General features: G+C 50.1%; 1 protein-coding gene and 1 long non-coding RNA gene across 3 annotated transcripts in view; one reads left to right on the forward strand and one right to left on the reverse strand.

The window, feature by feature from the left end:
• Positions 1-22,584, forward strand: part of LOC310851804 — a 442,605-nt gene that overhangs the window by 414,275 nt on the left and 5,746 nt on the right. The gene's annotated exons all lie outside the window — the stretch shown is intronic.
• Positions 4,468-22,584, reverse strand: part of NUMBL (NUMB like endocytic adaptor protein) — a 35,450-nt gene continuing 17,333 nt past the window's right edge. The window contains exons 2-10 of one of the 2 annotated variants that reach the window (XM_083753947.1): positions 22,066-22,208; positions 19,919-19,993; positions 16,412-16,486; positions 15,994-16,134; positions 14,079-14,283; positions 11,832-12,104; positions 9,680-9,850; positions 5,600-7,652; positions 4,468-4,813 (exon numbers count right to left, since the gene is read on the reverse strand). In XM_083753947.1, coding sequence (XP_083610073.1) covers positions 7,036-7,652; positions 9,680-9,850; positions 11,832-12,104; positions 14,079-14,283; positions 15,994-16,134; positions 16,412-16,486; positions 19,919-19,993; positions 22,066-22,191 — 1,683 coding nt within the window. In that variant the 5' untranslated portion in view covers positions 22,192-22,208 and the 3' untranslated portion in view covers positions 4,468-4,813; positions 5,600-7,035. Of the gene's footprint in view, positions 4,814-5,595; positions 7,653-9,679; positions 9,851-11,831; positions 12,105-14,078; positions 14,284-15,993; positions 16,135-16,411; positions 16,487-19,918; positions 19,994-22,065; positions 22,209-22,584 lie in introns of both variants that reach the window. The other variant, XM_083753946.1, reaches the window with a different exon arrangement.

The following is a 22,584-nucleotide window of genomic DNA, read 5'->3' on the forward strand; positions in this document are numbered from 1 at the left end:
GCCCAGGCACAGAAGCAGCAGGAGCTTGGGGTGGGGGGACGCAGAACCTCCTGAGCCCATCACACACTGCCCCATTTCTCTACAGATGGGGGGGGCGCGTGCCTGTGCATGGAGAATTCCTTAGCACTCCCCCCCCCAAGGTGATCAGGGCATTTCCCTACAGAATCCTGTGGCCCTAGATCAGACATCCCCAAACTCAGCCCTCCAGATGTTTTGGGACTACAACTCCCATCGTCCTTGACCACTGGTCCTGTTAGCTAGAGATAATGGGAGTTGTAGTCCCAAAAACATCTGGAGGGCCGAGTTGGATGATGCCTGCCCTAGATAGGTGGTTGGAGCCCCATCAGCCAGCAGGGTCAAAGGTCAGGGGTGATTCTGGGAGCAGCAGCAACATCAGGAGGGCTGCAGGGGGAACACCCCCCCCAGAAAAAAACCACACACATCTGCTTTCTCCAGTCTAGATTCTGCTGGGTGGGGAGAAGGAATTTATTTGGGGGGGTCATATTTGTGTGTGTGCAGCCGATACATATATTATTTTGGGGTCACTCTGAAGGCGAGGGCACATCCCATCCCGCTAACGTCGAATTTCCTGTAGCTCAAGCCCACCTGTGTGACCCAAATGCAAATTTGAGAGCTGCTCAGGGTCCAGCACTCTGTACATGCTCAGAGTCCTTGTCGGCATCCTTCTACTCCTGTTTCAGGGCCAGTTGAGCCTCTCCCTCTGTCCACAGGCCCCTGCTAGGTGGGGAGCCCCACATTATTATGGGGTAGGGGGCTGCAGGGTGCCAATGCGGGGACTAGGGGCAAGAAGACCCTGGCCCACCACTGTGTGGCAGGGTCATTGTCACCACTGAAGAGGAAACCTAAAAGCCTTGAAGAGAGACGGCCAGGGTTGCCTGGCTCTGCCTATGGGCACTCTGCATATCCTCAGAGGCAAGCTGGCATGGAAAAGGAGTTCTAGACCAGAGGCTGTTTTATTAGGAATTTTAGGTGCAGAGATACCTAAGGAGCAGAAAATACTATTTATTTTATTCAACGACAGCAGCCTGAATACTACTGGCCCAGAGATGGCAAGAAGATAAAGTCCCGACCGGAGACGAATGGTTGATGAAGATGATGGACTACACCGAAACGGCAAAAATGATCGGGAAAATCAGAAAGCAGGAAGAAAAGAACTTTAAGAAGGAACAGGGAAAATTTACAATGTATTTAAGAGAAAACTTGTAAACAACTAAAAACTTTGGCAGGATTTGAGTGACGCTTGTAATGTACTAAAAATCAAGGTAAAAATGGATTGTTTAAGAAAAATAGAGAAAATAAGTGAAGCAGTTGAAAAAATTATTATTATTATTATTATTATTTATTATTATTATTATTATTATTATTATTATTTGTACCCCGCCCATCTGGCTGGGTTTCCCCAGCCACTCTGGGCAGCTTCCAACAAAGAAGAAATATACACTAAAATGTCACACATTAAAAACTTCCCTGAACAGGGCTGCCTTCAGATGTCTTCTGAATGTCAGGTAGATGTTTATCGCTTTGACATCTGGTGGGAGGGCGTTTCACAGGGCGGGTGCCACTACCAAGAAGGCCCTCTGCCTGGTTCCCTGTAACTTGGCCTCTCGCAGGGAGGGAACCTCCAGAAGGCCCTTGGAGCTGGACCTCCGTGTCCGGGCAGAACAATGGGAGAGGAGACGCTCCTTCAGATATACTGGACCGAGGCTGTTTAGGGCTTTAAAGGTCAACACCAACACTTTGAATTCTGCTCGGAAATGTACTGGGAGCCAATGTAGGTCTTTCAAGACCAGTGTTATATGGTCTCGGCGGCTGCTCCCAGTCACCAGTCTAGCTGCCGCATTCTGGATTAGTTGTAGTTTCCGGGTCACCTTCAAAGGTAGCCCCACACAGAGCGCATTGCAGTAGTCCAAGCGGGAAATTGAAAATGGTAACCATGGAAGAGCGGAGGGGCGTCAAAGGATTCAGGAATTCCTAAATGATGATGTTGATGTTTAAATCTAAAAATTGCAATGTAAAACTCAATAAATAAAAAGATTTAACAAAAAACGGAAAAGGAGTTCTAGAGCTAGCTTTCCGTCCCCCTAGTGGGTAGGCAACCTAAGGCCCGGGAGCCGGATCCAGCCCAATTGCCTTCTAAATCCACTGCAGATGGTCCGAGAATCAGCATGTTTTTACATGAGCAGAATGTGTCCTTTTATTTAAAATGCATCTCTGGGTTATTTGTGGGGCATAGGAATTCGTTCATTTCTTTTTTCAAAATATAGTCCGCCCCCCCCCCCATAAGGTCTGACCGACCCCCAGTGGACCGGCCTCCTGCTGAAAAAGTTTGCTGACCCCTAGGAAGGTTGAGGCCACTTTAACTCGTTTTAGTATTTTTGCTTTTGTATGTTCTGAATTTTTAAAAATTGATTTTAATGTTTTATCTTTTTGCAAACCGCTTTGAGGTTTCCCTTACAATCATGCAGTATAAACATTTTGTAAAATAAACCAATAAGCGACCTTCTTCCTTCCAAGGAACTTTGTGCTTGAGAACCTAAGAAATGTCTGCAGGATCAGGCCCACATCCTCTTCTCCCAGGGTCCAGCCCAATGTCAGTTATTGGAAACCCGAGAGGAGGGTGAGAGCAGGAAAACATTCGGCCTTCCGAATGTTTTCCTGGAGGGCAACCAAAATGGTCAAAGGCCTGGAAACGATGCCTTATGAGGAACGGCGAAGGGAGCTGGGCATGTTTAGCCTGGAGAAGAGGAGGTTAAGGGGTGATATGATAGCCATGTTCAAATATATAAAAGGATGTCACATAGAGGAGGGAGAAAGGTTGTTTTCTGCTGCTCCAGAGAAGCGGACACGGAGCAATGGATCCAAACTACAAGAAAAAAGATTCCACCTAAACATTAGGAAGAACTTCCTGACAGTAAGAGCTGTTCGACAGTGGAATTGGCTGCCAAGGAGTGTGGTGGAGTCTCCTTCTTTGGAGGTCTTTAAGCAGAGGCTTGACAACCATATGTCAGGAGTGCTCTGATGGTGTTTCCTGCTTGGCAGGGGGTTGGACTCAATGGCCCTTGGAGTCTCTTCCAACTCTATCATTCTATGATTCCTGAGGTCCCCTTCAACTGGGATTCAGAAGCATGGCTGCCCCCAAAAATCCTGGCCAGTAGCCACCCCAAGCCCTCCATGATTTTGCCAAATCCTCTTTCAAAGCCACCCTAGTTATTGGGAATCTTGTGGGAGGGAGTTCCACCGTTTAACTATCGGTTTCGTGAAAATTTTTCTTCCATCTTTCCCAAATCTTCCAGCCTTCAGTTCCATTGCTTGAGATGCTTTGAGAGAGAGAGGGAAAAAACTTTTCTCTACTTTTCCCATTCCAGGCATAATTTTATATACTTCTGCCCCGTCGCCATACTTGCCTTATCTCCAAAAAGTCCCAAACGCTGCAACATTTCCTCACAGGGAGTCAAGCTGGAACGTTTGCCGTTTTCTGAACTTTCCCCAACTCCTGCAACATCCTTTTTTGGGGCAGAGAAGCGACCAGAAATGCAGAGGATCCCAAACGCAGGAGACGAGAAACTCGTCTGCCCCTTCCGTCGTGGCTTTTAAAAGGCTCTCGTGATTTTTTGTGGGCACTGTTGTGATTCATTACCCATTTCATGCTGCAGGATAAAAACAAAAAGCAGGCTGCCCGCTGGCGGAGATGTGTTTGCGCAAGTGTGTGTCTGTGTGTCTGTGTCCAGGTGCTCCTCCTAAATGCCCGGAAGCTTTTTGAAAAGTAAAAAATTACAAGCTCACCTAAACGTTCCTTATTTTGGAAATGCATTAATACTACAAAACGCTCAGCCAGCCCCCTCTCCCCAAGTTCCTCCTGCTGCTCCCGGGGGGGGGGGGGGCGGGATGATGACAAAAAACCTAGACATAAATATTGTTGCTGTTGTTGTTTAGTCGTTTAGTCGTGTCCGACTCTTCGTGACCCCCTGGACCAGAGCACGCCAGGCCCTCCTGTCTTCCACTGCCTCCCGCAGTTTGGTCAAACTCATGCTGGTAGCTTCGAGAACACTATCCAACCATCTCATCCTCTCTCGTCCCCTTCTCCTTGTGCCCTCTATCTTTCCCAACATCAGGGTCTTTTCCAGGGAGTCTTCTCTTCTCCTGAGGTGGCCAAAGTATTGGAGCCTCAGCTTCAGGATCTGTCCTTCCAGTGAGCACTCAGGGCTGATTTCCTTAAGAATGGAGAGGTTTGATCTTCTTGCAGTCCATGGGACTCTCAAGAGTCTCCTCCAGCACCGCAATTCAAAAGCATCAATTCTTTGGCAATCAGCCTTCTTTATGGTCCAGCTCTCACTTCCATACATCACTACTGGGAAAACCAGAGCTTTAACTATACGGGCCTTTGCTGCCAAGGTGATATCTCTGCTTTTTATTAATGCCACATAAACATACAAGGCTCAAAATTGGGCTATTATATTACTGGCTTTATTTTGTCATTTATTATATAATACAAATATGTGGAATTCTTAGATACAAAACATTTGGAAATAAGATAGAAAATAGAAAGCGGGGGGGGGGGGAGGGATTTTCTGTGTCCAGGCAGTTTTTTTGGGGGGGGCAGGAGAACCAGAGCCCCTTTCCACCCCCAGCCCCACCCCCCTTGTATGTGACCCAGGTGCTCTGTAGGTGGGAGGGGGCAGAGGAAGGAATGGCTACTTAGTTGGGGGGGCATCAAGCGTGATGTGTGCCCCCCCCCGGTGCAAATGGTACCAGGCTCACCAGCTCCATTGCAGCCTGGGGGGGGGGGCATTTGCTACTGTAGCAGGAACCCCCCCACCCCAATCATTCTGTTTGTATAAACTTCACACTCACACACTACATACGCCACATTTCTGTTATAAATTCATAGAAAATCAACCATACATTGGATTTGCACTGTTCCATTTTTATTTTACTCCCAATGACAAGAACTAACAAAGGGGGGTGACTTAGTCAGCCATAATCCCTTCACTGTCTCAGCACATACACTGGAGCCCTGCCCATGCCAACCCTGATGATCCCAGACAGAAGACAATCAAGATCACAAAGAACTTGCATATGGGAGTGGATTCAACATGGACTGAAACAAAGGACACTGATCAGATCTTCCCTCAGGGGGCAGGAAACTGCAAACTCCCCCTTGTCCTCTGGAAAGTACTCATGGGGAGGGGGAAAGGAGGAACCAGCCAGGTGACAAGACACTCATGTTACCACCAACTCCTCCCTCAGCCCTCCTTTCTGTAATGTGCGCCTCCCTCAACTCCTCCTTTCTGTAATGTATGCCTCCCACAACCCCTCCTTTCTGTAATGTATGCCTCCCTCAACCCCTCCTTTCTGGGGGTGGGCTAGACCTAGAGGAGGGGAATTTCAAAAGTTTTTATAAGACCTTGCACACTATTCTTCTGGGTCTTTCCTCTCTCCTGCACGTGAGGGGAATACCCTGTTGCAACAGTTCAATAAAGGCCAAGCCTACAGGCTGCTGTTTTGCTCCAAGTTATCCTGGTTGGTGTCTTTGTTTTGTCCAAGGGAGCCCTCGGATTTTTCCTGTAACACTACAGACCCCAAACGGCAGAAGCATGGCTGGATTCTCCTTAAACTGAACCTGCAGTCCAACATCTGGTTTTCCTGGGGGGGGGGTGGCAGTCCAGCTCCATTGTACTTCCTTCCGCCCCCCCATGTCCAGCGCTCCCTGCAGCTGCAGAACCAAAATCTCACCCCCTCCCTCTCCCAACATTCACACTATTTCTGCAGCACAACCACGTGTGTTTTTTTTGTGTGTGTTTTTTTGCTGAACCTCGTTTTGAAATTGTTCAGTTCCATTACTGGAATTTGACTTTGAGGCACGGTTAAAAACAAAATAAAAAACTAAGACGGTTCCCTTGCCGAATTCAATATAATTTTACATCCTAGGGGCTTTTATCCTTCCCCCGTTCCAAAAAATAAAATACAGCGGAGATCAAATTATTAAGGGGGGGTGGAAGGAAGGTAGGAAACCCACAAGCCCACCCAACCAATTTTATCCACGCTGTTGGCGATCGGGCAGATTTCTAAAACCAGCAGCTTCGAAGTGGGGGTGTCCGTTGCCTCACCCCACAGATTCCCTGTAATCCGAGCGCCATTCGTAGCTGGGAATGTCGTTTAAAAACAACGGACGTTTCCACCAGACGAAAGTGAGTTAAAACTGTTTGCTTGGGCACGATCCGCTCTGAACATTGTGCCAGGTGAGATCGCCACCACCCCCAATGCACAGAAGCCTACTAAGCAGTAAGGGTACCCCTCCCCACTCCAGCCACTGGAGGGCCTTAAGGAGCCTTGACTCCCACCTGAGCACCGCCCAAAATGGGGCACGACTGTGCCACTCCCACGGTGTCTCAGCCTTCTGCTTCAGGGCATTTCCTACCACCGGGCTGCGAGGAGAGAGGTTTCATGTGCTCAGGGAGCTGGGGAACTCCCCGCTGCAGGGATTTGAGCCCTCCAAAGAATGACTCTGTCACTTGTAAGGTGCTGCCTGAGGAATGGATTATGTAGGGGGGGCAAGGGGGGGGCTCTGCAGAAGGCAGCCGGGTCGGGACAAGCCAGGGAAGAGAGTCTTTGGGTTACTCAACCAAACGAAGGGGAGTAAAGGAAGCACAAAAAGAGCCAGCGCCAGGCCAGCTGGATTCACTGTCACCCCAAATGCCCAGGAGCAGAAACTCTGGACGTTATGGCAAGAGAAGGGGCCCCCCTGCACCCGCACCTCAGCCCCCTCTTTCGTTTCCTCTGGGGAGGAAGAGTGAAATAAACTGAGCCCCCCAACCAGACCAGGAGGGACACCCCACCAGAAACAACAAAAAGCTCCCCAACCCCCCGGGCTGTTGGCGGATGCCAGCCCCTTGGGCTGATGGGAAATGGAGTCCGAGAACGTTGACAGCTCGCAGGCAGGACTCTGTGGCGGGGAGGGGGCCGGAAAGGAGAGCAGGGCGGCCCCCGGCAGTCCAAGTTGCGGAAACGTGGCGGTCACAGCTCGATCTCGAAGGTTTTCTGCTGGTCGCCGGAGAAGGGGTTGGGGGTGGCGGAAGGAGCCCGGGACTCCAGCGCCGCCCACTGTGCTTCAAAGGGGTCTGTGGGGGGGTCCTGGCGGGGGGCGGGGGGCGCAGGCAGGCTCTGCTCAGGGGGCCAGGAGCCGCCGTTGGGCCTGGGCCGGGCCGGGCCCAGCAGGTTCTGCGGGAAGGGGCTGGCCTTGGCCCCCAAGTTTGCAGCGGGTGCCTGCGTGGCAGAGCAGAAGGCGTTGGCCACCATCTGGGAGGGGGTGATGCCCACCACAGGCAAGCTGGGCGCAGCGGCAGCAGCAGCAGCAGCGTAGGGCATCCCCGGCGGGTATTGCATGCCCATGGGGAGGAAAGCCGGCGGCATTTGAGGAGGGGGCGGCACAAACATGCCCAGGGGCGGGGGGCCCACGTCGTAGCTCAGGGGGAAGGCGGGCAGCGCCATGGGCACCTGCTGCTGCTGCTGCTGTTGTTGTTGTTGGGCCTTCGCGGCCTTGGCCACTTCCTGCAGCCAGCGCTCAGCTTCTGAGGGCGTCCGCTTGTGGCCCGGCTGGAATGGGGGGGTGACGGGGGCTCCAGCCGAGGGACCTGCAGAGGGCAAGAGGGAGAAGAGAAAAGCAGCTCAGTCCAGGAGGACGGGAGAGGAGGAGTTGTAGGGCTGGGGGTGCGCCTAGGGGTCATCTAGCCCAACCCGCTGCCAGGCAAGGTCTTGAACTTTAAAGCCCTTCACGGTCTAGGACCCTTGTACCTACATTAAAACATTAAAAACATTAAAATGCAGCCTCATCACAGGAGGAGAAAGGAAAAAAGAAAGAGGGGGAAGGAATCAAATTGGCTCCAAGGCAAAGGCCAGGTGGAACAACTCTGTCTTACAGGCTCTCGGAAAGAAATCAGATCCCACCGAACCCTGGTCTCATGAGACAGAGCATTCCACCAGGCCGGGGCCAGTGTTGAAAAGGCCCTGCCTCTGGTTGAAGCTAATCTGACTTCCTTAGGGTCCGGGACCTCTAGGGTGTTGCTATACGTGGACCTTAAGGTCCTCCATGGGGCATACCAGGAGAGGCGGTCCCGTAGCTACGAGGGCCCTAAACCACAAAGGGCTTTAAAGGTCAAGACCAGCACTTTGAACCTGACCCTGTACTCCACCGGGAGCCAGTGCAGCTTGAAAAGCACTGGGTGAATATGCTCCCATGGCAGGGACCCCGTGAGGAGCCTCGCTGCAGCATTCTGCACCCGCTAGAGTTTCTGGGTCAGCCCCGCGTAGAGTGAATTACAGTAGTCAATTTGTATGGGTCTGGGCCAGGCATAGGCAAACTCCAGCCCTCTAGATGTTTGGGACTATAATTCCCATCATCCCTGACCACTGGTCCTGTTACCTAGGGATGATGGGAATTGTAGTCCCAAACACCTGGAAGGCCGGAGTTTGCCTATGCCTGGGTCTGGGCAATGTTACATCTCAAGAGGAGTCAGTTTTTATGCATCTGTGCTGCAAACTATTAATATCTGCAATACTTTCTTGCAACTTGAAGCTAGAGGATAGCATCTTTCTCTTCCCCAAAGTGGGAGAAAACAAGTTTGTTCCCTCTTCCGTTTGACAGCCCTTGAGATATTTGAAGATGGCTTTCATATCTTCTCTTTTCCAGGCTAAAGATACTCAGCTCCTTCAACCATTCCTCATCGGGTTTCGTCTCCAGGCCCTTGATCGTCTTGGTTGCCTTCCTCTGCACACCTTCCAGCTTCTCAATATCCTTAAATTGTGGTGCCCAGAAATGGACACAGTATTCCAGGTATGGTCTGAACCAAGGCAGAAGAGTGGGACTATGACTTTCCTTGATCAGCACACTCGACTTCTGCGGATGCAGCCTGGAATAGCATTCGCCTTTTTTGCAGCTGCATCTCACGGTTGGCTTGTGGTCTATATTAAAACCCCTAAGATCCTTTCGCCCTGCGCTGCTAGTCAAGCCAGGTTTTGCACCTCCCAGTCTGGTTTTGCACCTCCCAGTCGTTCTACCAGGACACTGAGGTCCAGCTCCGAGGGCCTTCTGGCGGTTCCCTCACTGCGAGAAGCCAAGTTACAGGGAACCAGGCAGAGGGCCTTCTCGGTGGTGGCACCCACCCTGTGGAACACCCTCACACCAGATGTCAAAGAGAACAACAAGTACCAGACTTTTAGAAGACATCTGAAGGCAGCCCTGTTTAGGGAAGCTTTTAATGTTTGATGTATTACGGTACAGTGGTACCTCGGGATGCGAACGGGATCCGTTCCGGAGCCCCGTTCGCATCCCGAACGGAACGCAAAATGCGTCGGCACGTGTCGCGTTTTGCTGTTACCGCGCATGCGCGTGACGTCATTTTGAGCGTCTGCACATGCAGCGAAACCCAGAAGTAACGCGCTCTGTTACTTCCGGGTTGCCACAGAGCACAACTCGAACGCGCTCAACCCGAAGCACATTCAACTCGAGGTATGTCTGTATTTTAATATTTTGTTGGAAGCCGCCCAGAGTGGCTGGGGAAGCCCAGCCAGATGGGCGGGGTATAAATAATAAATTTTATTATTATTATTATCATCATCTGTGGGGCATAGGCCTTTCTGGGGAGGGGAGGTGGCAACATACCTGTGCTGCCCCCTTCCATGGGCATTGCGGCTGCCGTGGGTCCAGGGGTGCCGTTAAGTGGGGTGCCATTGGGGGCCTCGCCGGCCGGCTGGGTGAGCGAGGAGTCGATCTGACTGCAGAGGGCAGTGATGCTGTCGGAGTCGCCGTTGGGAGTCGAGTCGAGCTCAATGACTGGCGGGCGGGAGGGAGGGGAGGATTTCAGAAGGGCCTGCCCCCCCAAAGCAGCTTGCGCCCCACATTTTCCAACTAGCATCCCCATCAAGAGCCCCCCCCAACAATACACACAACCCCCAGACCTCAGTCTCCCCACGAGCCTTACCTAGATGTTTGATGCATGTTTTAAGTCTTAACTTTTTGTATGTTTTTAATTACGGCTGTCAGAAAAAAAATCTCAAATAATTGTATCGCTTTATGTAAACCGTGCTGAAGTTGTCTTTCTACCATAAAGCCTTTTATGAAATAAAAAAAGCAAATTCATACCCTCTTTTTTTTTTTTTTTGCCAAGACAGCTTACCAGGATAGAAAAAAAACTAAGAACATAGGTCACCATTAAAAAGTACTTGAAAACTAACAGAATTAAAACAATATAAACTTTAAATATCTGTTAAAAATGCTGATTATGAGAGCGATAAAAACATCTCAGCACCCTTTGCTTAAAAAAAAGGCAGTTCCTAAATCCCTGTCAGAATAAAAAGGACTTCATCTGTCAGCAGAAAGACAGCAAGAATAAATGAGAAATGCTGCTAAGTATTTATTTTTTTTGCTATTGCATTAATTAATGGAGATGTATTGTCAAAATATGGGACGCGGGTGGCGCTGTGGTCTAAACCACAGAGCTTAGGGCTTGCCGATCAGAAGGTCGGTGGTTCGAATCCCCGCGACGGGTGAGCTCACATTGTTTGGTCCTTGCTCCTGACAACCCAGCAGTTCGAAAGCACGTCAAATGCAAGTAGATAAGTAGGTACCACTCTGGCGGGAAGGCAAATTGGGAACTAGACTGAATGACCCCATAGCACCGATATTCTTCATCGGAAAACATTTATTTTTGCTTTTGTCTTTCACGAACTGGACTATTATTTTAACCTCTGAGCCTATTTTATAGTTTGGTTTTTCCCCATCTTTTAATTTTATCTCTCTTTTTTATACCAAAAAAAATAAATTATGTTTATCTGTCGTGAATCTTGCAAGTAATCTACCCCGAATCACAAAGGGGTACGGCTAAGTTTCACCTGTCGTTATAACGGTTCCCTCTTGCTTTATACGGTGTGAAATGAAACAGAAAAGATTTCCAAGAATGAAACAAAAAAACCTAAATGGCCTCGGCCCAGTACACCTGAAGGAGCATCTCCACCCCCATCGTTCTACCCTGACACTGAGGTCCAGCTTCGAGGGCCTTCTGGCGGTTCCCTCCCTGCGAGAAGCCAAGTTACAGGGAACCAGGCAGAGGGCCTTCTCGGTAGTGGCACCTGCCCTGTGGAACGCCCTCCCACCAGATGTCAAAGCGATAAACAACTACCTGACATTTAGAAGACATCTGAAGGCAGCCCTGCTCAGGGAAGTTTTTAATGTGTGACATTTTAATGTATTTTTAATCTTTGTTGGAAGCCACCCAGAGTGGCTGGGGAAATCGAGCCAGATGGGTGGGATACAAATAATACATTTATTATTATTATTATTATTATTATTATTATTATTATTATTATTATTATTATTACAGTGGTACCTTGGTTTACATACGCTACAGGTTACAAACTCCGCTAACCCAGAAATAGTACCTCGGGTTAAGAACTTTGCTTCAGGATGAGAACAGAAATCGTGCGGCGGCAGCAGGAGGCCTCATGAGCTAAAGTGGTGCTTCAGGTTAAGAACAGTTTCAGGATAAGAACGGTCCTCCAGAACGAATTAAGTACATAACCCGAGGTACCGCTGTATTATTAATTATGATTATGATTATAATAACAAGTGTTTTATACCCGCCCCGGCATGATTTATCCCACCAGCGTAATCAGAAGGTAGACTGCCATGGCATGTGGAAGCTCCATTGAGGAAGCACATTTGAAAACCTCTGTGGAATGACACCCATGCACCCAAAGGGTCTCTCGAGGCCCCCCCTCCACGCTTCACCTCCCTCTGCTGCGCCCCCGTTCTTCACCTGCGTCCCCCCTGCGCTGCAAGGTGGAGGGCAGCTCGTTTAGCCGCAAGGAGAGTTGCCTCTTGAATGGAGAGTTCTTCTGACTGAGGGTGGGGAAGCCCCGGAAGGAGCCCTGGCGCACCAGTTGCTCCAGGGGCGCATGGCGGCGTGGGATGGCGTGGGCGCCCCCCACCTCGGCCTTCTCCTCCGGCGACGTGGCCCCCTGCGGAGGGGAGGCGCTGCCTGGCTGGGCGGGAGCTGGGGAGGGGGGCGCAGGCACCGTCGCCGCTTCCGCTGAAGGGGGAGAAAGCAAAAATTTAGCGTCGTCCCGGGGTGGAAGGGACCCGAACCCAGGACCTCGCTCTTCTCTTGCAAAGGAGTCTTGGCACCGCTTTCCCTGCCCCTCTGAAGTGCCCACATTCTGGGGTCTTGGGGAAGGGGTCGCCTTTATACGATTTATGTATGGAAAGCAGACAAGTTTTTTATTCTCTTCTTTGTAGGGGTGCAAATATCCAGAGTGTGGGGGTCAGGTGGGATTGCTATGGGAATTATGAAACATGGAGCAAGCCACTGTGTCCGAGATGAAAGCATCGCGCTGACTGGGTTTGATTCGTTGACAATAATTTCTGATCGAATCCCACAAGCCTCTGCGCCTCTGGCATTTGCTTTCTCTACGCCCGACAGGCACGTAGAGTGGTACCTCAGGTTACATACACTTCAGGTTACAGACGCTTCAGGTTACAGACTCCGCTAACCCAGAAATAGTGCTTCAGGTTAAGTACTTTGCTTCAGGATAAGAACAGAAATCGTGCTCCTGCGGCGCAGCAGCAGCAGGAAGCCCCATTAACTAAAGTGGTGCTTCAGGTTAAGAACAGTTTCAGGTTAAGTACGGACCTCTGGAACGAATTAAGTACTTAACCTGAGGTACCACTGTATAAGCATTCAAAAAACACAGGCCAGTTGCTTCACCAGGCATCCTGGGGCATAAAGATAGAAGGTCGCTTTGATGTAGTTTAATCTTAAGATCTTAAGGACCAGGGAGAGAGTTCACATGGAGATGGTAAATACTGCCATCTTTCCTCTCCTGTTTACTGCTGTTTATGACCTCCAGGGTTTCCTAAAAGCATTCCTCCTTGATTCTATTTTATTTACTCTGAGAGATGCGGGTGGCGCTGTGGGTTAAACCACAGAGCCTAGGGCTTGCCGATCAGAAGGTCGGCGGTTCGAATCCCCGCCTCGGGGTGAGCTCCCGTTGCTCGGTCCCTGCTCCTGCCAACCTAGCAGTTCGAAAGCACATCAAAGTGCAAGTAGATCAATAGGTACCACTCCGGCGGGAAGGTAAACGGCGTTTCTGTGCGCAGCTCTGGTTCGCCAGAAGCGGCTTAGTCTTGCTGGCCACATGACCCGGAAGCTGTACGCCGGCTCCCTCGGCCAGTAAAGCGAGATGAGCGCCGCAACCCCAGAGTCGGCCACGACTGGGCCTAATAGTCAGGTGTCCCTTTAGCTTTATTATGCATGCTCAAATTAGCTCTTTGTGGTTTTAACTTTAACTTTGTCCCCACGTGGGGTTTTCTGAAGGCAGGCCTGTTTAGGAAATCAGAGGAAATCTGATTGGTTCTTATGAACACTGTGTAAAAAGTTCTTTTGTGAATAAAACGACCTGGGCCGAGGGGTGGACAGGAATTATTATTATACGCACTCCTCCCAGAGTCTTGCTGGTCAAGTCTCGTGTGTATTTTATTAATCAGAGTCCAATCCTTCCTTGCTTTGGTAACGCTACATCTCCCAAGACTGGAACTTGTGCTATGAGCCTGTAGGTTGGTCAGATAAAAGAGAAGGCTTTTTCGCCCAGAGTTAAACTGCGGAACTCCCTCCCACAGGAATGTCTTTGAAATAGGATTGGACAAAGTCAGGGAGGAGGAGAGGCCTATCGAGGGCTCTGCTCTGCTTCTGCAGTTGAGGCAATAAATGCTTCTGAATGCCAATTGCTGGAAACCAAAGGAGGGGAGAGGGCCTTGGGTTCGAATCCTGCCTGCAAGGTTTCTCATAATGGGCATCTGGTTGGCCACTGCGGGAACAGGAGGCTGGATTTGATGGGACATGGGCCTGATCCAGCAAGCCAGGCTCTTTCAATGCTCTTATGGAACCTCCAGCTGCAGTGACAGTCTATCTCGGTTCCTCGGTATTTGGCCAGTATGAGATGATGCTGGACCAGATGGGCCTGATCCTGGTGGTCTGCTCTTAGCACCCAAAGGCCGGGGTTTTTACCTTTCTTCCTGTCCTGCGGGGGCCTTGCTCCTGAGGGTCGGCTGGCAGAGGCAGGGGGTCCCGGCAGGCGGAAGGAGCCCTCACGGGCGAAGCTGGTGCGGGTGGCGTCGAAGGAGGCCGTGACACCACACTCCTTCTCCCGCTTCTGCTTGCGCTCCAGGCAAGCGGCAAAGGCACATCCCACGGCGTGGCTCAGGCGCTCTCCCTGCGAGGGGGAGAGGCGGACGAGGCTGTCAGAGCAGCCCAGAGGGAAGGCCGGGGGGCGGAGGGGCGGCCCTTGCACCGGCTGAGGAGGAGGAAGGCAGGCCCCTGTGCCCTGTGCACCACGGCAAATGCTGGTCGGTGGATAACCTGCGGAACTCCCTGCCACAAGGTCAGCAACAGCCACTCAGTTAAGGTGGCTTTGAGAAAGGGCTAGGCAGATTTTGGGACGTTTGCTGAAGAACACTTGTCCCCCTCCTTACATCAACCCTGTGAGGTAGGTTGGGATAATAATAATAATAATAATAATACATTTTATTTATATCCCGCCCTCCCCAGCCGAAGCTGGGCTCAGGGTGGCTAACAACAATCAAAATAGTCCAACATTCTAAAAACATTCAATATAAAATTAATTAAAAACAAATTAAGATCAAATTAATGGCAACCATCAAGCAAAATTCTGTGCAGATTGCCGGGGGAGCGGGTCAGGCTGAGAGAGACGGCGACTCTCTGCGTCGAAGGCTTTAAACCTGATCCTTTCCACCCAATGACAAGAGGGGTCTCACAGGGGAAGGGGACCCCACGGCATCCGCACAGCTCTAGGGTTGCCAGCAGGTACTTTGGGGGTGCCAAGGGGCAGCGAAGTGATTTTTGAGGCTTCACTCATTGCAGGAGGACATCCAGAGCAGCATCTATGGTTCTGATGGTGCCGGTTGGGGGGAGAGTGGCAGCGGTGGTGCAGTGGTTAGAGTGCCAGATCGGGACCAGGGTTCGAATCCCCGCATCCAACCATGAAGTGCAGGGAGTGACCTTGGGGGCCGGTCCCTGCCTCTTGGGCTGACCTACCTCACGGGGTTGTTGTGGGTATTAAATGAGGAAGGGAGAGAACCATGTACATTATTATTATTATTTTCATTATTGCTGCTGCTGCTGTAGGGAGCTGCATTAAAACCCTTGGCGTTCCTTCCAACTCTCCAATTCTATGATTCTGTGATTATTATTGTTGTAATCATTTATTAAGTTTATATTCCGCCCTTCACCCAACGACCACAACCTAAAAATGCAAAGTGAGAACACAAAATGCATAATAAAGCGAGGACAAAGGCAAACCACACTGTGAGCCCCATGGAGGAAAAGGTGAGGAAACAATGCAAAAAAACCGTTAAGAGCATAGCTGTCAACTTACAGATTTGAAAATAAGGGATTTTTCCACCCACAGGTATGTTCGACTTCTGAACCCCTCCGAGCCAAAGGCAGAAAGCTCAGCCAGCAGCCAAACGAAGCCTCAAGCGGTGGTTCCCACAGCGCAGCAACCCAGCAAAGGGGATACAGCAAGGAAAACCACTGTCACCTCTCTGCTGGGAAGCGCTGAGCAAAGGCGAGTCCCCAGGCAAGGCGGCCGATTTGATGGGCACAAGGCATGCCAGCTCCACCCCCCAGTCGTTCTTAGACTCCTTATTGGGTGAGCAACGCAGCCAAGCAACACAGTTGGAGCCTCCCTCCTCCCTGGCCGGCAGGGAGGGAGGGAGGGGGAGGAGCTGCTTCCTTTGAAACCCGGGAAATTTAAGGGACATCATCAATAAGGGACAGCAGCGGGACACAGCGCTGGGATAAGGGACTTTCCTGCCAAATAAGGGGTGGCTGACAGCTATGGTTAAGAGCTCCATATGCACGGGTCTGCAAAGTCCGTGTGCCCCCCCCTGGCGCCACCCACCGAATCCTTCAGCGCCAGGAAGCAGTGGCAGATCCATCGCCGTGTGGTTCCGTCCCGGCAGATGTAGGAAAAGGCCTTGTCGAAGTTGCGGTCTGGGGCGCAGAAGGAGACCTTCTCAATCGTCTGGTCCACGATCAGATCCTGGCGGGAGGGGAAAGGCAAAGGGCAGGTGTGACACTGCGGAAGGGAGAGCTTGCATCGTGCGAGCAGAAGCGGCTCTATGCCCACGCCCAGAGGCTGCTGTTCCCCGAGGCTAAAGCTCCTCCATGTCGCCGCTTTGACGCTGGAGCGCAAGGAGCCCTCAGGCCAGCGGAAGGCAGCTCCACCACGGCTCTCCCAGGAAGCCACAAAGAGCATCACTCGAACCCAGAACCTTCCGTACCCAGAGCAGGCGCTCTGAGCCGCAGCAACTTCATACCTTGGTTTTGTCGTCCACAACTCTCAAGCCATCTGCCGAGACCCAAAGCACGGACTTCACAGATTTGCGGCCGCTCTATTGGGAGGGGGGCAAGGAGAGGGAGGGCAGCAGAGTTAACAGAATTCCACCTTGCCAGCCTTGCTACAGCCCCACAGGCTCTCTGGTTTTCTTTCAGGGAGAAGGGAGGACAGAATGAATTTCTTTGCTTCTGCCCTCCTGGATTTTGGAGATGGCACCGGTTGTTGCAACCAGGCCGCTGCGCCCAAGCGGGGGTCACAGTCTCCCCCCACCCACAAAGTTGTTCTAGATGACAATTCCCAGCAGCCTCAGCCAGCGGTCAAAAGGTCAGGGCCAAAGGGAGGAGTGGTCGGCAACATCTGGAGGGCACCAGATGTTGGGGAACGGGCAATGCACATCAACATGTCTGTCCTTTTGATATTAGGGCGGCAAACAGCTCCTTCCCCCCAGCTGAGCACACATTCAAGGGCAAAACTAGTCTGTGCCCCATAGAATGTGTGAAAAGGCCCTTTGGGTATACATTGGTACCTTGGTTCTCAAATGCCTTGGTTCTCAAACTCTGAAAACCCAGTAAATATTCTGGTTTTCAAACATTTTGCAGAAGCCGAACATCCGATGCAACTGTCGGCTATTGTTTCGGGGGCGCCTACACCAATCAGAAGCTGCGCCTCGGTTTTTGGATATTTCAGAAGTCAAATGGACTTCCAGAACTGATTAAGGTTGGCGCTTTTGTTTTTGCTATTTATTTTGCGTTTTCGTTTTTGAAACTTTTTCGATCAATTTGTTTTTGTGACTGTGTGGAACCCAGTTCAGCTACTGATTGATTATGTGACTGCGGAAATCAGTGTATTGTATCATCTGTATTGATATCATCTACAATACAGTGGTACCTCAGGTGACATACGGTTCAGGTTACATACGCTTCGGGTTACAGACTCCGCTGAGCCAGAAATAGTACCTTGGGTTAAGAACTTTGCTTCAGGATGAGCACAGAAATCGTGCTCCGGCGGCGCGGTGGCAGCAGGAGGCCCCATAAGCTAATGTGGTGCTTCAGGTTAAGAACAGTTCCAGGTTAAGAATGGACCTCCGGAATGAATTCAGTAGTTAACCTGAGGTACCACTGTACTGTCTTATTTATATTATAGTACAGTACATTGATTATTGTTTTCATTTTATGGATCAATGGTCTCGTTAGAATGTTAAATTGCTGTTTTAGGGGTTGTTTTTAAAAGTCCGGAACCGATTAATCTGTTTTGCATTACTTTCTATGGGAAAGCGCGCCTTGGTTTTGGAATGCTTTGGTTTTGGAATGGACTTCCGAAACGGATTAAGTTTGGGAATCAGGGTACCACTATACATTTATGGGGGGAGTGAGAGAGGGAGAGAGAAAGGGTTTGAAACAGAATGGAGTCAATAAAACACAAAGCATTGGGTTTAAAAAGAAGTCGCTTGGCTTGACTCTGCTTAGAAGGCATCTCCCAATTTAAAAATTGCTCAACTTTTAAAAATTAAAATACAGTAAAATGCTTATTAATGGGGCGCAGGTGGCGCCATGGTCTAAACCACCGAGCCTAGGGCTTGCCGATCAGAAGGTCGGCAATTCGAATCCCCGTGACGGGGTGAGCTCCCGTTGCTCGGTCCCTGCTCCTGCCCACCTAGCAGTTCGAAAGCACACCTGTGCAAATAGATAAATAGGTACCGCTCCGGCGGGAAGGTAAATGGCGTTTCCGTGCGCTGCTCTGGTTCGCCAGAAGCGGCTTAGTCCTGCTGGCCACAAGACCCGGAAAAACTGTCTGCGGACAAACACCGGCTTCCTCGGCCAGTAAAGTGAGATGAGCGCCGCAACCCCAGAGTCGTTTGCGACTGGACTTAACTGTACAGGGGTCCTTTATCTTTACCTTTTTAAAATGCTTGCTGCTTTGTTGTTACTTTTTAAAAGCTGCAGGGGGCAGCAGAGGCCTTGCACCACCATCACTCTCAGGCTGCCTCCATAACCCCCAACCTCTCTCTCCCTTCCTCAAAAATACTATGGATTTCGTCCTGTAGGATTTTATCAATTTACTGTGTTTACATCCCTTTTTCTCAAAGGAGCTCAAGGCAGCAAACATGGTCCTTCTCGTCCTCATCTAATTCCCACAACCACGCAAGGTAGGTTAGTCTGAGAGGCAAGGACTGGGCTCCCAAGGTGAGCTTCCGAGTGGGGAATTCGAACCCTGGTCTCCCAGGTCCTTGTCCGACACTAACCACTACGCATCGTTGCCTCTACATTTTGGAAGATTTAACTAGCACAAATGGTTAAAGCTCATCTGCTCAACTCACTGGTTTCTTCAGCTCTGTATTAATCATTTCGATGAATAATTTTTGAGGTTTTCTGAATGACTAAGACTGTATTGAAATGCAAAAATCATTTCAATGAATCGGTTGCTGTTTTCTGCATTTATATGTTATTGTGTTTGATGGCACAGTGATTGCAACATTGGCTGTTTTTTCAATGCTTTTGTGATCATTGGGAGCCACACTGAGCGCAACATTTGTTGCTGGAAAGGTAGGCTAGAAATATAAAATCAGAGCAAAATTCAACCTTCTAATTAATGAGGGCATAGAAGTCTCCCCATCGCTGCCCAACTCTCCATCCAAAATGACAAGGAGGGCAAACACTGCTTTCTAGTTAAAGGTAAAGGGACCCCAGACCATTAGGTCCAGTCGTGGCAGACTCTGGGGTTGCGGCGCTCATCTCAGTTTATTGGCCGAGGGAGCCGGCGTACAGCTTCCGGGTCACGTGGTCAGCATGACTAAGCCGCTTCTGGCGAACCAGATCAGTGCACGGAAACGCAATTTGCCTTCCCGCCAGAGTGGTACCTATTTATCCACTTGCACTTTGACGTACTTTCGAACTGCTGGGTTGGCAGGAGCAGGGACCGAGCAACGGGAGCTCACCCCGTCGCGGGGATTCGAACCGCCGACCTTCCGATCGGCAAGCCCTAGGCTCTGTGGTTTAAGCCACAGCGCCACCTGCGTCCCGCTTTCTAGTTAGAAGCCTTCAAATCGCAAAAATTAAAAACATGCACCAAGCTAATTTTTAATGATTCTCCCTGTCTCCCTGGTTTTTTTATTTCCCTTTTGACCATCTGCTTTATGACGCTGAGTCATTGGACAACACTGTTAGGTAACTGCACAGATCTGCTGTGACCCTTTCAGCACAAATGGTCCGGGTCCTGTTTCCCAGGCCAGCAACCCCCCACCCACCCACCCCCACGAAACACACATAAGCCATTCCCCACATGGCAGGGGGTTGGACTAGAGGACCTTTGGAGGTCCCAACTCCACGATTCCGCATCCCAGGGCAGAGAGGCCCTACCGAAGCAGCCCGTGCCTTGCTCCACACACAGGTTGCCCTCTGGCCTCTTCTCTGCCCCCCCCCCCAATGTGTTTCCTGGAGAGAAACCAGACCCTGCCCCACACCCCCTGCGAGACCCCCCAGCAACTCACCGCTTTCAGCTTCTTCACGGCTTCTTCACAAACGTGCATTCCCCGAGACTCCGAGACTTCAGCATGACCCAGGTACTACGGGGACAAGGACAAGGTATAAAACCCTTTAAACTTGGGAACAGTTCGCCCGCGAAATTGCCTCCCCCCACATGCGACCCCCCTCGGATTGGCAGAGCTGGCCCTGTTGCAGGGGTCATGTGAAACCTGCTCCATGTTTCTCAGAAATCCATCTTTTCGTCTGGTGGAACCTATACTTTGGAACTCCCTGCCACTTGATAGCAAGCTGCCTAGAGCAGCTGGGGCAACCCAGTCAGATGAGCGGGGTGCTAACAAACAAAATAATAATAATAATAATAATAATAATAATAATAATAATAATAGCAGTGGTGCCTTTACTGTACTCCTTTCTGCACCTGCTTAAACCCATTTTAAGCTTCAACTTGCTTTTAGTCTAAGGGCTATCTATCGCTTTATCCTTCTCTTTTCTTTTCGCAAACTGCTCCATTTTTTCAAAACAATCAAGCAGTGTAAAAATTTATGAAGTAAATAACGAAGCCAGGCTTCTGCCTCCTGCTCCGAACCCCTCACCTCTAGTCAAAAGACGGACATGAACATCACCCCCCACCCCAAATAATATCCATGATGGATGTTTGGATAACGGAGCTCCCACCTGCTTTGAAAACCAAGCCCTGGCAATTCACAGTGGAGGAACGGACACTCTGCACATGTTCAGAGGCACACTTCTTTATATTCTCCTCCCCAAACACACACACACACACATGTTCCTAGAGCAGAGTCCAGACAGCTGGACTCACCTCCCTGCCCATCACTCAGGGTCGCCACTGATATTCCCATTTCACAGACAGGAAAGGCGCTGGGTATGGCAGAGAGCCTGGGCAGCTGCTCTCGGGAAATCCTGGGCTAAGCTGGGATCTGGACCCGGCAAAGCGATGAAAGATCCCCAAAGGACCTGAAACCATTCCAGGACCAGGAAAGCTTGGCCACAGAAGTTCACGCATGGGTTTCTTCAAGACTGACTGCCACAGCGCCCTCTCTGTGGGGCTTCCCTTGCGGTTGATCTGGAAGCTGCAGGCAGAATACTGCAGCACAATTGCTGACGGGAGCAAGTCGCTGTCACCAACGTCAAAGCATTGCTGCCAGAGATCCACGCTGGTTCCAGGGCCAAATTCAAAGGGTAACTATTAGTACTTGATCCTGAGTGTGGCAGCGCAGCCCTGTGGAACTCCCTGCTTCTTGATATACCATACAACAAGCAACCATACCAAAAACAAAACCTGGAGTACCAGGAGGAATGGAAGCAATTCAAAGACTATTTAACCAACTATGCTAAGATAATCTATACAGAAATATTTGTGAGCACCAGACTGGCCCAGGATTTAAATATGTGATGTTATAGAATAGTATGTCTAAAACGAAAATGAAAAGAAAGATGTTAATTGCCTAAGTAAATTTTATAGGAAAATAGTTTTGGAAAAATGTTACAATGATATACATTGAAACTCAGCTTGGGGGAGTCGAGGAAGTTATTCAACAATGTAAACAAAAGTGGAATTATTACATATAAGATTTTTGTTTGTTTATAAATATGGAAAATCAATCAAAAAAGGGGGGTGCCACCAAAAAACCATTTCCGTTTGGGAAAAGCCTTCCCGAGACTTGTGTGAGTTTTGATCCGTTTTCCATCCATTGCCCAATTTTACCTTCCAAATATTTCAAGGAGTTACCGTATTTTTTGCTCTATAAGACTCACTTTTTCCCTCCTAAAAAGTAAGGGGAAATGTGTGTGCATCTTATGGAGCGAATGCAGGCTGCGCAGCTATCCCAGAAGCTTTCACTGCGCAGCGATCCCTCTTGCTGTTCTGGCTTCTGAGTTTCAGAATTTTTTTTTTCTTGTTTTCCTCCTCCAAAAACTAGGTGCGTCTTGTGGTCTGGTGCGTCTTATAGAGCGAAAAATACGGTATTTATACGGATCGTGTTTCATTCTTCCTGTAAGCGGCTTTGGAGCTGTCGCGCCTTTAAAACAAGCGGCGTATAGATCTCACAAAATAAGATAAAATAAGGGCACCCCCCCTCCTTCTGTTCCCTCCAACTCTGCCCCCCCCCCCGGCGCCCCTCACCAGACTCACCCGCACTGGGAAACTACAGCGGCCCTTTCTGACAGCTTCCTCATCGGCCTGCCACTGGTGGGGGCGACTGGCCTCCGGGACGTAGGCTGGCTTCTTGCGCCTCAGGCTCTGCCGCAGCTTGTTCATCACTGACCCCCCCGGGCCTGCAAAGGGGGCAGAGAGGGAAAAAGCCGGGGTCAGCATCCGTGAGGACCCCAAAGGAGGGAGGCAGCAGGGAGGGCTGCTGCCCCAGGATGCAGCTCACCAAAATCTCAGGAGACCCGGAAGCCTCTGGCAGAGCAAGGGTTAATAACCCTGGGGGTCCCGTCCCGTTCCACACACCCCCATCTCACTGGGAGTGAAACACAGCAAGATATTTATATAACATCATATCTTATCCAAAAACGTCTCCTGGAAGAAACTTCCAATCCTTCTCGTCGTACTTTTTTATATTGTCTTCTTCATTTTATCACACACTTTGTTTCATTGCTTTTTCTGTATATTCCTCTAAGGTATGGTATTTATTCCATTTGTTTGTTA

This window comes from Podarcis gaigeae (genome assembly GCF_964106915.1).
Source record: "Podarcis gaigeae genome assembly, chromosome: 8".
NCBI lineage: Eukaryota > Metazoa > Chordata > Lepidosauria > Squamata > Lacertidae > Podarcis > Podarcis gaigeae.